Consider the following 12,460-nt stretch of genomic DNA (forward strand, 5'->3'; position numbering starts at 1 on the left):
TTATATTATAGCTGAAATGAGGTGTTTGTGTATTCCTGTCATTTGTTGTATGTATTTGTTGGTCTAAGATTTACTCTGGATAGCACTATCCTTAAAGCAAACACTTCAGTCTGCATTCTGAACCTGTATGTTAACTCAATGTGGTTTCAGCTTCCACCCTTTAACAACAAATTACTATGTATGTAAGCTGTCAAATCCACATAGGACAGGCAGCTGCAGAAGAAGAAACTGAAGCCTATAAACCAGAGCAAGAAGCATAAGGCTCCCATAAGAGACTAGTCTTTCCCTTTCTGTATTTAGCCCAATAAGAGTGAATTATTCATTACAATCAAGCTAAAGCTCCTCCAGTCTTGCCATCCACAAATTTGTTGAAAAATTAAAGCTCAGCATGAAGCCTCCAGAGAATTATTCTGAGTTAGTAACACCTGCAAAGAACAGAGATTTCACTGTGGGGTAAATTGCTGTGTGATTGCCCACACGTCAGCAAAACTTATAATTGGGAGAACCTGAATATTTTCTCTGTATTTGACTGATGAGGATTTTGTGGGATGTCATTTTACGTTAAGCAGTAGAGTTATAATTTAGAATGTTTCACAGCAACTGATTGTGTTTGTTTTAACAACAATTTCTGTATTCCATGAGATTTCTATTGCTGTCAGCTGTTATTGCAACTTTATGAAATACACATTTAGAAAACTTTCTTATTCTTAGAGAAAATTGTTAAAGACGGGCTTTAAACTGTGGAATTTTCTTCCTGCAATTTCTTGTGAATTTAGAAGTTGATACCTTCCCCTGCTTAGCTGTATCTCATAAATGGCAAACTAAGTGAGGATTTTGATCTCTATATCTGTAGCATATGTACACTCAGCAGCTCCCCGGACAGCAGTGGAAACTACCTAAAGCAGATTTTTGTTTCTTCCAGATGTTTCAGAAATATACTCATAAATGGTGGAACTCCTAAGTCAAATTGGACATTTTTAACTATGCAAAAAAGGGACAGAGAAAGAAAAAAGTCAAATTGCCTTTGCTCCATGTTGCGCTGCATTGTTACATGTTGAAGTCTTTTTTTCTGCATTTTCCACAAGTCCTATATCAATTTACAACTTAAATTTGGATCAGAGTTTAAGCTTTTGGCTGATGTTGGTAATAACAGCTCCAACACGAAATGAATAAAGCTCATAACATTCAAGACAGGCCTACGTGGAGATCCTCAGAGAAACTTTTCACCTGTCCTCTGAAGGGAACCAGCTCTGGCCCACAGTGCTGTCCTTGCGAGCAGGAGGGAGCGCTGAGCTCAGTGGGTTGCTCAGGGACTTGGTGCTGGTTCCTGCAGGTTGGCATGCTGGCACAGCTGGATGTGCCTGCTGCACAGGGACTGCCTGCCTCCGCCTGCTCATCTCTCTGGACAGATGTGCTTTTGTGGCTTGCAGAGTTGTGTGACCTCATTTAAATGACAATACACAATTTGCTTTCATGGCTGGAATGCCTGAACCTAATTTGGCAGCAAACTCTTTGCATTGGAGAACATGCACTGAATGGAACCTGTTGGTGCAGTTTTCTGTCCTTCCCTCATTAGTATCTTGCCATCCTTCTAGCTTTCGTTCCTTTCAGGGAAAATTGAAGCACTTGCTTCACTGAACTCAGACTTATAGCTGCTGGATTGTTTGGGTTTGGTTTTTTGGGTTTTTTTTTTTTTCATTTCTTTTTCCTCTTTTTTCCAGTTGTGACAGAAAAACCCCACAACTCATGAAATACTAAGGAGAAAGAGACATATCTAACAGAGTGACAACTGCTTTCATATGTGTACTTTTAGTGCAGTGAAACTTTCCTCAGTGAATTCCTTTTATATACCTTTTACAGTTACTGAAACAAAATATCCTTGGTGCCAAAGGCAAGGAACTCATAACTACATGAATGTGCTAGGCAATAACATCTAGTGGGTACTCCTGCTGTACATAATAGCTGAGCTATTCTGACTGCAACACAACTAAGGGCTAATGTAACACAGGTTTATTTCCTTGGATCAACATGGGATGTATTAAAAAATAATTTGCTGGGCAAGATGAAGCTTTTCAGGCTCATGTAGTCCTACTGCTTGCTCCAGAGGTTGCTGAGAAATGTAGTAAAATGCAAAATCCCTACTGACTGACTAATCTTCCTTTTCCACAACACTTCAAAATATTTCCCTTTTTCACATTGAAACAGAGCTGCAGTAAGTGGCTTCCAGCACAGAATTGTCTTTGAAAGTCCTGCCGTGGGCTCTAGCTTCAAACTTGTAATCTCCATGTCACTGATCATGGATCATCCTATACTTTAACTCGGCTATTTGGAGGGTTAGAGGAAGACGTGGTGTTTGGCTCAGGGCTCTAGGGAAGAGGAGAGGAAGCAGGTGTATTGTATAAACAAACCTCCATGTGTCAACATTCATGTGCTTGTCAGAGGAATTTATCTGCTCCAGATGTGCTGCTTGAAGAGGGGATCTTTCAGTATATATTTATCTGACATATTATGTGTCTGAAACATGCTGTCAGTTTCTTTCAGAGAAGAACTTTGTAGCATGGGGAATGTGATTATGAGGATGATCTAGCATCACCATAGGCTCTCACAGTATGAACCAAAGTACCAGCTAACAGCAGCTGATTGGGCTGGGTGCCATGTAGGGCTAGTTAACCCCTGTCCAAGAGGAAAGGGAAGGACACAAGGAATTATTTCACAGAGAGGAAAACCAATGTATTGAAAATATGTGTGTCAGGAAAGCCAGTGGAAAATAAGAGGAGTGAAAGTGGAAATCTGAAATAGGTAGTGTTGTCAACTTCTAATCCATGTTTCTGTCTTCTATCATGTACAAACTTTTATGGCTTCAAAGCTGTTATTTTCAAACTGTGACACCCATGTTAAAGACATCTTATAGAAGGAAAAAATAATGGCCTAAAATTAAGTAAAGGGACTCAAAGTATGTAAAACAGATTCACACTTGCTTCAGTTCAAAGGGTTGGTTTTTTATTCCTGCTCTGTTACAGATATGAACCTGAATTTAAATGCTTGTCTTTGAATTATGTTATGAACATGCCCACAATTTCTGGAAATTTGTGTACAGGGAATAATATCTATCTCAAAGTCTAAAATATTGTTGGAATTAAAAAAAAAAAATCTCATCTTCTAGGTTGTCCTGGGGCCAAGAAGAATGAGTTCCTAACGAGTGTTTTGGATGCATTGTCCACAGATATGGTGCACGCAGTCTCTGATCCATCATTGTCTTCCAGCCGGTGGGTTTCAGATCTTTTTGTGTGTCTTTAAAAGGATTCCAACAGTGGTGAACAGATTGTTCAGGACTTTGAGGAGCCTGCATAAAGGGTGAATTTCCAAGAACCTATCTAGGAGAGTTTACTTCAAAATTACCACTGTGGACTGTTCACTAAACAGAGATACATTTGACAGATGAATTCTCAGCAGCGCAGCTCAGGGTTTATCTGTAGCTGCTGGTGCAACTGTGTGTCAGTCTTTGTTCTCCTCTCAAGGCTTTATTTCTGGAATGTGTGCTACCTTCCTAATTCATATTCTTCCTAGTTGCTTGCAAAACAAACCAATGCTATCAACAGTCACAGGTAGCGTTAAAAATGTCTAAGTGCTGTCAAACTTAGGGCATCTGCAGGTCAGGTACTTATCTGAGGTGATAGCATTTATTTTTATAGCTTATCCTGTAATTCAATACATTTAGGTGTTGTAGCTCTAAGAGAATCCATCATGGGTTGTAATTGGAGCTTTGGTATTTGGCAGTGCTGATTGTTGATCAAACTCAGTTGGTTACTTCACACATTTAATGCATTTGCTGACTATGAAACAGTCTTTTTTTCTATTTCTCTCTCCCCTTTTCTCTGATTTGGGAGAAATTTAAGGAGAAAGCACTGTTTGCAGAGTATGATGCTGAACTCAACAGGGTTTCAGAGAGTACGCTAAAAGCAGATTCTAACACAGTGTAAAATTTAAGATACTGTTGGTCAAAGTGAAAAAAAGAGAGATTCAGTACAAGTTAGTGTCCAAAACCAGGAAATATTAGATAACAATGGTGATGGCCATCTGAAAGTGATGTAACTATTCTGAAATAAAAGCATTAATTATCAGAATTAAGACAAAATTCTCTTTTTTTTCTTGTTCCAGTGTTTCTGAGCCTGATCCAAATCATACCCTGGAAGAGAGAGTCGTTCATTGGTATTTTAAACAGCTCGATAAAAATTCCAGTGGTGATATCGGCAAGAAGGAAATCAAGCCATTTAAGAGATTCCTAAGAAAGAAATCAAAGCCCAAAAAATGTGTGAAGAAGTTTGTGGAATACTGTGATGTGAACAACGATAAGTCCTTGTCAGTTCAAGAATTAATGGGCTGCTTGGGAGTAACAAAAGAAGAAGGTAAAGCAGAAACAAAGAAACGCCATAGTAAGAACTTTTTCTCCCTGTCTTTTTCACTAAATTCTTCAAAGCTTATGAAGCCTGATATTTATATGTGCCAGAGTTATACAAAATACACCTGTCTGCAGCTAATGCAGCTGTTGCTTAGGGCAGATGGCAAGAAAGTTGCTTCTGGATCACTTTGCTCCAACAGAATCAAAAACTTCCCGTTGATTCTAACCATTAAATGTATTATGGTAGGAAACCTAAGAAGATATAATAACAATCATCAAAAAGCCAGTTTAGTGTTGTTATAGAACTGTGTTCTGAGTGAGTAGAAGTATCACACCTGTGCTCTTTGGATTCCTGGAAGGAAGCACATGGTTGAGCTTTCTAATGAAATCTCATTTCTCAAATGTAGTTTAGAGATGCAGAGAGGAATGTGGTCATCTGCCAAACTGGTGGAATAACAGCTAATACACAGCCACCTTACCATGCTGCCAAACTAGTAGGAAGGGGAACAACTAACTTGCAGAGTTCAATCACACAATTCCTGAAAATGAGAAAAAAAAATTTAAAAAATTAGTTCTAAACAGCAGCTGTAGATCCCCATGCTTTAAAAAGTTGTGGAAAAATGAATATAGTTAAATGGTTTTGTCTGGTACCTTAAAATGAAGCGAGGACAGTGGAACAAAGGTCTCATTGGTTATATTCAAGTTAGAAAAGGAATACTGCAGAAAGACAGAAGACGTCTGCATTTTACTAATGAAGTAAATTGTCTATGGCTCACAGTAGCAGATGTCTCAAAACAAGTATTGAGCAAATCCAGAATTTTTTTCCTAGGGCTTTTTTTGGTGGACCTCATAATGATACCTTCCAATTTTCACTTAGATGATGAAGGTTAAAAAAAAAAGAATATGAAAGTGGATGAATTTTAGTATCTTTATATTTATCTTTATCTATCTGACTTTTGGTCAGATAGATTTTTTTATCTGTGAATGTGGAAAGTGAAACCATTCTGTCCTGCTGCAGCAGGCATTCTTTCTTAGGACTTGTTGTGGATGAAATTTGGGGTCCAAAATCACTACACAGGCAGTAAAGGAAAGCCATAGCAAGACTGAAAGCAAACCACAGGGTTTTTTTGTCTTCATATTCCAGTAGAAAACTCCCAGAATATTAGGATAAACTGTCTGTTTTGGAAATGAAAATTGTAAGAGGCATGAAATCATGTGAATATCACACATAGATTTGGCTGAAGTAAAAATTGTGACTACCACAACTGAAGTTCTGTAACGGATCTTCTGCAAAAATCTATTCAACTATGAGAACATTCAACTTTGGAAGGAAAAAAAATCCCAGAAGTTTGGCATTGGAAAACTAATGGCATCCAGTTGGAAAAAAGTTATTAACCAAATCATTGGGTTGCTTTACTAGAAGAACATAGTTTTAAGGACAGGACACAAAAATTACATTTGTTGGAATACTATTATTCTGTTTTGTTTCTTCTACTTGATAATTAAAAATTCCTTTCTGATACTTCTTTCACTTGCACAAATGAAAGCAATTACCACTTCGCTGCAGTTAGAGTTACATCTCTAGGAAAATATGAGATTCTTGTCACCTGAGGTGTCAGAATTGCGCTAAGGAAGTGGCTCTGTATCATTTCGTGTGAGTCTCAAATTTCTTATGTGTGAGAATGTGTGAGAATGTGTGAGAATAATTTGAAGCAATATAAAAGCCAGAGAGTTGTAAAGCATGTTTTCTGACAGGCTGCTGTAGCATTTTTCAAGGTCCAGTTTTTTTCCCTAAGTCCCACTACAGCTTGTCTGACCCACAGACTGACATGGAAAACCAAGACAGCAAGTTCCTCCCTAGTCTCACAAGTTAGCTTGGGAAGATTAATGGGCTAGCAAATTCATTAGCTTTTTGGGGGTTTATTTTTCCCTATTTTGGGCACTGTCTTTGACTTTGAAACGAAGAAATTTTAAAAACCAGTGATAATCCTGTCCTTTTACAGTTGCAATGTAAACAATGTTTTTGGTTTGTAGAACTGTTTCTGTGGTACCTTTAATCTTTTATCTATTTTTTATCTTTTGCTTTGTAGAACTGTTTCTGATATCTTTAATCAAAGTGAATGCCTTCCATACACTCTGCTTGTCCGTGCTCCTTTACTGCCAGGGATAATAGACTATATTTACTACTAAAGATTTAGTAAGCTTGAAATGCTCAACCTTGACTATAAGCAATATCCTAAGCAAATTTGAGTTGTTTACTGGCAAGAGATGCTCTTGTTCAACTTTCATATAACTCCTTGAAATAAGCAATACCTGTATTGAGGAAAGAAAAAAGTAGCTGTGTCAATGAAAGGTCTGAAATATTTTTTCTCATTTATTGAAAGCTGTGCACTTACCCTGCTCTAAAAATTAGCTTTTCAGAATGAGGGCTTCAGTTCTTGAGGATAACTAACAAACCATATTTATAATGTTTTCTTTTCCTTCTTTTAGCAGTCCCTAGAACCAACACTGAGAGCACTTCATCCAGCAGGCAGGTGGGTACTGAGGAGAGGAAGATCTCCATTTCTGCCTCTCCTGGAAGAATTTCTTGGTATTTTAGTCAGCATTGCAGCTTCAAACTGCTTTAATCTGCTTTTCTACAGAGCTGCCAGAAAAATGTAGAGCAACATCCCAATTAAGTTCTATGTCTGGAAAGCTAAATCAGTCAATTACAGGTGCAGAGTAAATGTGCATAATTTGCAAAGTGGATTAGGCTTGCATGTGGAAGTTCCTAGGAAAGTGTAAGTTGACATATAGGACATATATGATAATTTGATGAGTGTAATTGAGCCCTCTTGAATCTTTTGCGTTCCTGAATGACAGCATTCCCATGCACTTTTAAATGTGCACTGCTTCATCTTCATTTAACTTTTACTTTAGCTGAATTCTGCCAATTTTCCTTTGTGTCACACTATAAACACAAACTGACATTTATTGAAATGAACAAAGCCATGCATTTCCCATGCCTTGTGAAAATCTATGCATTTCAGAAACCCCACTGCATTATTATATGATGGCTTAAAACAGCTTTTAAAATCTTAGTGCAATGAAAAGAGCTGTCACTTTCAGATGCCTTTGCTGGCTGTGCAAAATATGCTGAAGAACTAGGATTTGCAGTCTAATCTGTGTTTAAACTAAAATTGCAGAATGATTGGAAAAAATAAAATGCCAAGTGCCCTGACAACATAATCCAGATTTTTTTTAATCAGTTTTCTACAAAGACTTGATCTTGTTTTTCAAAATAGCACCAGTGTATGTCATCCATGGAGGTTTGACTACTCAGGCTGTTCAGAGCTGCAAAAGGCACAAAAGCAGAGTTTTTTAACCCTTTAAAGAAAGGTATACTTTGAGAAGGAGGGACCTCAGTGAAAGGTCAGGAAAATAGGTTAAAAAAAGTGGTGTTTAATTTGTATGTGTCTATTTTTATAACCATTTATCCTAAAGAAATTTTTTCTGGGCAATATTGTTATACCTTCCTAGTACTTTTGGATGGTCTTAAAGGAGGACTGGTGAGTCCAGTAGTTTGAGTGGTCTAGTAAAAGAGTCATCTTCACACTATTCTTATACCTCATTGTATTAGTTAGAAGACCTAAATTATTAATGCCTACAAAAACATCAGTAAATGATAAAATGGTTTAAAATTTATTCATGTAACTATATTATAAGAACAGCTCAGGTAATGCTGCACCTATGAAATTAGGAATTTGGCTAAAAATACCCCAAAACCCAAGCTGTGATAAATGTCTTCCTGTCTGTCATAAAGCTAGATTAATTTGTTAGAAACTGAACCCCAGGTGAACCTACCCACAAGCCAAGAGAAATCTTCCTCTCAAAGTTGCTTATTGATTTGCTTCCTTTTTTTAATCTCTGCTTTGTTTGATGTTAGGTTTGCACTTCCTAAGGCAAGCTCAACATTGGTTGTGGTTTTTACCAGAAACCTACATACCTTTGATGGAATATAAAATATTCTCACAGCTACAATAATGTGATAAGTTTGTTTGTTTAAACAAGTGTTTGTGGTCTTAATTTTTCAGGTTTTCCCCACAAATCACTTACACCTTAAAAAAGACAGCCTGAAAACAATTATCCTTTCAGAACTCCCAGAGCATTTCATAGGGGTTATTTTAATTATATAATGGCAATTACTGGCACACGTGCATTGCAGTTGAAGCATGACAAGCCCTCTCCCCTTTCTTGTAATCTGATACTGACTAGTGGAATTGGAAATAAAAGTGTGCTTAGAACATCTACGTTTTTCAATTTTGTCCAATAATTTTGCTGACTCAGCATCAATTATTTTAAGAGCTGTTGCTGACAAATTATAGCCTTACATTAAGGCTGGCTGAGAAAACCATCTGTTGGCAGTTTCATACTTGAACAATATATGGCTGCAAATGCACAAGGTGGTTTTCATCACAGAAGTTCTCACTTGAAAGGGAGCTACTGAAAAGCATAGAAGGTGCTCAAAGGAAACCACCCATCTGAGAAGGCCTGATCAGATTTGCACCATTCAGGAGACACACACTCAAATCCTTACTCTCTACTAATTTATTATTTAGCAGCAGTTTAGTTAGATATATGCTTATGTTTGCTTTGGCACACGTTTTTTCATGTTTGTTGAGAAAACAGCTTGATGAAAGAAAGCAGACAGAGAAACACCAATATGCTAACTGTGGCCCAGCTGTGGTTGCTCTACAAGAGTTCAAACAGGGGATGGGCCTGACTGGACTGGGGTAGTGGCCAGGACATTTCCCTTGCTCAGCTCCACCCTGTCCAGCAAACAGACACATACATGCCCACACGCTGTCAGTGCTGCTTTTTGCAACCCAGCAAAAGGTTTGTAAGGAAACCACAGATTGTTTGTGAGACTTCAGCCAGCAGGCTGTTCCTTATACATCACATGCTATAGGAGGTATATTGAACCAGGGACTTGCCCAGGCAGTCGCTAAAACTGTGTTCGACAGGTGTGGATTTTAAGGGCCATAGGTAAGTAGTCAAGACACTGCTCACACCCTTGCCCATAGATCCCACAAAGGACTACATGGCAGGAATTTTTTTTATTCCCTGTATATATTTCTGCATAGCTGTCTTCTGATAGTGGAATATGGGTAGTGCTGAAAAATAGAGATAGAATTTTATGCTGGACTAATTGAATACATCATGAATAATGCAGATTTCCCAACTTCCTTTCAGCAAGTTTCGAAGAAGCAAGGATGAACACCTTACTAATCCAAGGCAGATCTCTTTGACATGTGGGAGATTTCCTCACCAAAAGGCAATAAAAACAACTGTAGTATTTGCACTTTGTACTTAAAAATGTAAATTCACTTTGTAGAAATGAAATATTTAAACAGACTTTTTTTTTTATCTGTGAAAAAGTAATGGCTAGTTTTGAAAAATTATCACATACAATGTATGTGTATTCTTTTGTTGTCTGAAATATGTTAAACATGTTGGAGATGTAAAAGTTTGCATTTAAACAATTTTTTTAAAAAATAACTTTTTGGCAAGCAGTAGCACAGAAACCTGATTCTATGTATTTTTGGTTTCAATAGTATGCCTTATTTTTCTTAATACTGTCATTTAAGTAGAGTTATGCTGTAGAATCTACTGTATTCTCAATTTTGTCCAAGCAGTGTTGAATGTTTCAGGTTTGCAGGACTGAGAGAATTGTGTAAATTCCTGTTTACTTGGTTTTGCAGTTTTTTACTGAACAGATATTTCATTGGTGGCAATATTTTATTTCATTTTGTTTTTACTGTAATTACTAGGCTTTCCAAAGATCATACAATGAGAATACAACCACTAATGGATTAAAAAAACAGTTATTCTACTTGGGATGCTTATAGAACAGTGTATCCTTTTATCAATTTTTGAAGTGCCTTTATTAATAAGTTTTAGTAGGATTTTTCTCCTGTTTGCTTTCACTTGCATTGTTAACACAGCAAACTAAAAAGGAGTAAGGTAGATTGTAGTGTCACTCCAGTCTGGTACAGCCTGGGCCTTAAAAGCATGTTTCCATGGTCAGTGCAAAGCAGGAGCAGAGTTTGTATGGGTCAGAATTGTAAATCTTTCTATAGTGGCAGGGAAGGATAAGCCTTTTTCCTCTGCACCTGGCTATCCTTATCAACCCCTTGGCTTTGCCTGGGGGCCCACTAGAGGAGGGGCTATTCTCATTGCCTCTGCCTGAAGCTTTTGTTTTGCTGACTAAAGAAACTTCTCAAAAGTTTTCATATTTTCTCCATCATTTTTCCCTCAATGCTTTTTTTTCATATGTATGTCTGAGGGGAATAAGAACTTCTGGATGTGAATCTAAAGAAGGGGACCCAAATGAAAAGAAGTTCTGCTCTTGAGCAAGTGTGAGTTACAAGCAGCTGGGTTGATCGATGCAGTGGTAGAAGGACGACTGGCATCTAGAAGCTGACATGAGAAGGCAGGAATGTAGCAGCAAGCAGTGATTTCATTACAGTTTGTTTGAATAATGTGGAGGATCTGACATGTGACCAGCTATTTATAATAGCACCCTGCTTGAGTTTGTGCCTTGAAAAGTTTTTTGGGAATCAAAAGGTGTTGTTTCAATTCTAGCATATTCTGAATAGGAAACACTGTATGCTATGGAATTGTATCCCAGAAATTGTGTACTTTAAGCTCTGGCAACAGGAGAAACCAAGGCAACTGTGTGTTATCTTGTATTTTTGTTTTAAAAAGTATTTGTTATTCTTTTATAATGTTAAACTTTGAAATTAAACTTCTTTATAGATTAAAGATTAGTATGTTATCAAACTATGCTGGTGACTTTTCTTTTGCAAAAACACAGAGACTTGTTTGCAAGTAGATACATACAGTGATTACTTCACCACAGCTTTGAGTTTACAAGAAACCTCATGACCTGGCATTGTGTCTGTACACTTCCTTTGCCTTTATTGAATTCTCTTTTAAGATCATTCATGTCTGATTCATACCATTGCTTCCTCGAATTCTCCATATAGCTTCATGCTGGTCTCTTGCTTCTTCTCAGCAAAGTGCAATGTGGCATAGATAGAGCGAACACCTTTTCCACTCCATGTGAATGTGAGCTGCAGGGCAGCTTTCAGCCTGGCTGGAAGCAATGAGGAGAGAGATGCAAACCCTCGGAATTCACAATGCCTGGTTAGGTGGGCACAGTATGGTTAATAGCAGCATTTTGTAAGAAGCATTTAATTCCATCACTTTGGCCTTTAGACACAATATAAATGTAGGCTGCTAAATTTGCCATGTCAATGGTTTGGAAATGCACCCCATTTAAACTGAGAGGTTGTGTGGGGAGGCAGATTTGGACTAGCAATGTGATTATATAACGAGTAGTCTTAAACAGTGGTTGAAGTGCAGGTAAGTGCTAAAGGCATTTTTAGGTAGCCAAAGACTTCAACAACATAGAGTCATTTAATAACTCTACAACGACTGAAACATATGGTGTTTTCTCTTTGTATGCATTTCTGTGTCATCAGTTTCATGATTTATGTCAATTAACAGTGATTACACCACTTGAATATAAGTAGTACTGACTTCTTATACTGCCAGGTAGAGTCCAGATCCCTAATGGAATCATACTTGCAAGCTTGCTAAATTCACCTTGGCTTCCTGTATGTCCCATATGTCCACAGGAATATTTAAACTGAGATAAATGTTCTATTTGTAACTAGAAACAGCCTCGATACCAAAAAGAAATCCATGTGAATAGGCCCTTAGGCTCACACTACAGTGTTTATCTGCACAGTAATTAATTAGTTCTAGTTTTTATCCTACTCCATGTGCAACAATTTAATTTCAAATTTAATCCTGTTGCTGAAAACAAAACTTATATTCTGCTTCTCATTGACCAGTATTTGTCCTAGTTCCAGCTATTGCTGAACATATTTGTTTAGAACTTTTATAAGGTTGCAAATAGAAGACTATAAAGTTTGAAAAATGTGTATATATTCAGTGACTAGTCAAGCCTGTAGCAATGTCCATTAGTTAACAGGCCACACAGTGAGAAATGCT

General features: G+C 37.5%; 1 protein-coding gene across 6 annotated transcripts in view; it reads left to right on the forward strand.

Annotated features, from left to right (window-relative positions):
* The window catches only part of SMOC2 (SPARC related modular calcium binding 2), a 138,162-nt gene extending 126,941 nt beyond the window's left edge, over positions 1–11,221 (forward strand). For 2 of the 6 annotated variants that reach the window (XM_014273117.3, XM_014273119.3), the window contains exons 10-13: positions 3,164–3,266; positions 4,159–4,433; positions 6,893–6,933; positions 9,632–11,221. In XM_014273117.3, coding sequence (XP_014128592.2) covers positions 3,164–3,266; positions 4,159–4,433; positions 6,893–6,933; positions 9,632–9,655 — 443 coding nt within the window. In that variant the 3' untranslated portion in view covers positions 9,656–11,221. Of the gene's footprint in view, positions 1–3,163; positions 3,267–4,158; positions 4,434–6,889; positions 6,934–9,631 lie in introns of all 6 variants that reach the window. The other 4 variants (XM_026798240.2, XM_014273118.3, XM_005495531.4 and 1 more) reach the window with 3 other exon arrangements.
* The last annotated feature ends 1,239 nt before the right edge of the window (positions 11,222–12,460 follow it).

This window comes from Zonotrichia albicollis, chromosome 3, assembly GCF_047830755.1.
Source record: "Zonotrichia albicollis isolate bZonAlb1 chromosome 3, bZonAlb1.hap1, whole genome shotgun sequence".
In the NCBI taxonomy this organism is placed as follows: Eukaryota; Metazoa; Chordata; class Aves; order Passeriformes; family Passerellidae; genus Zonotrichia; species Zonotrichia albicollis.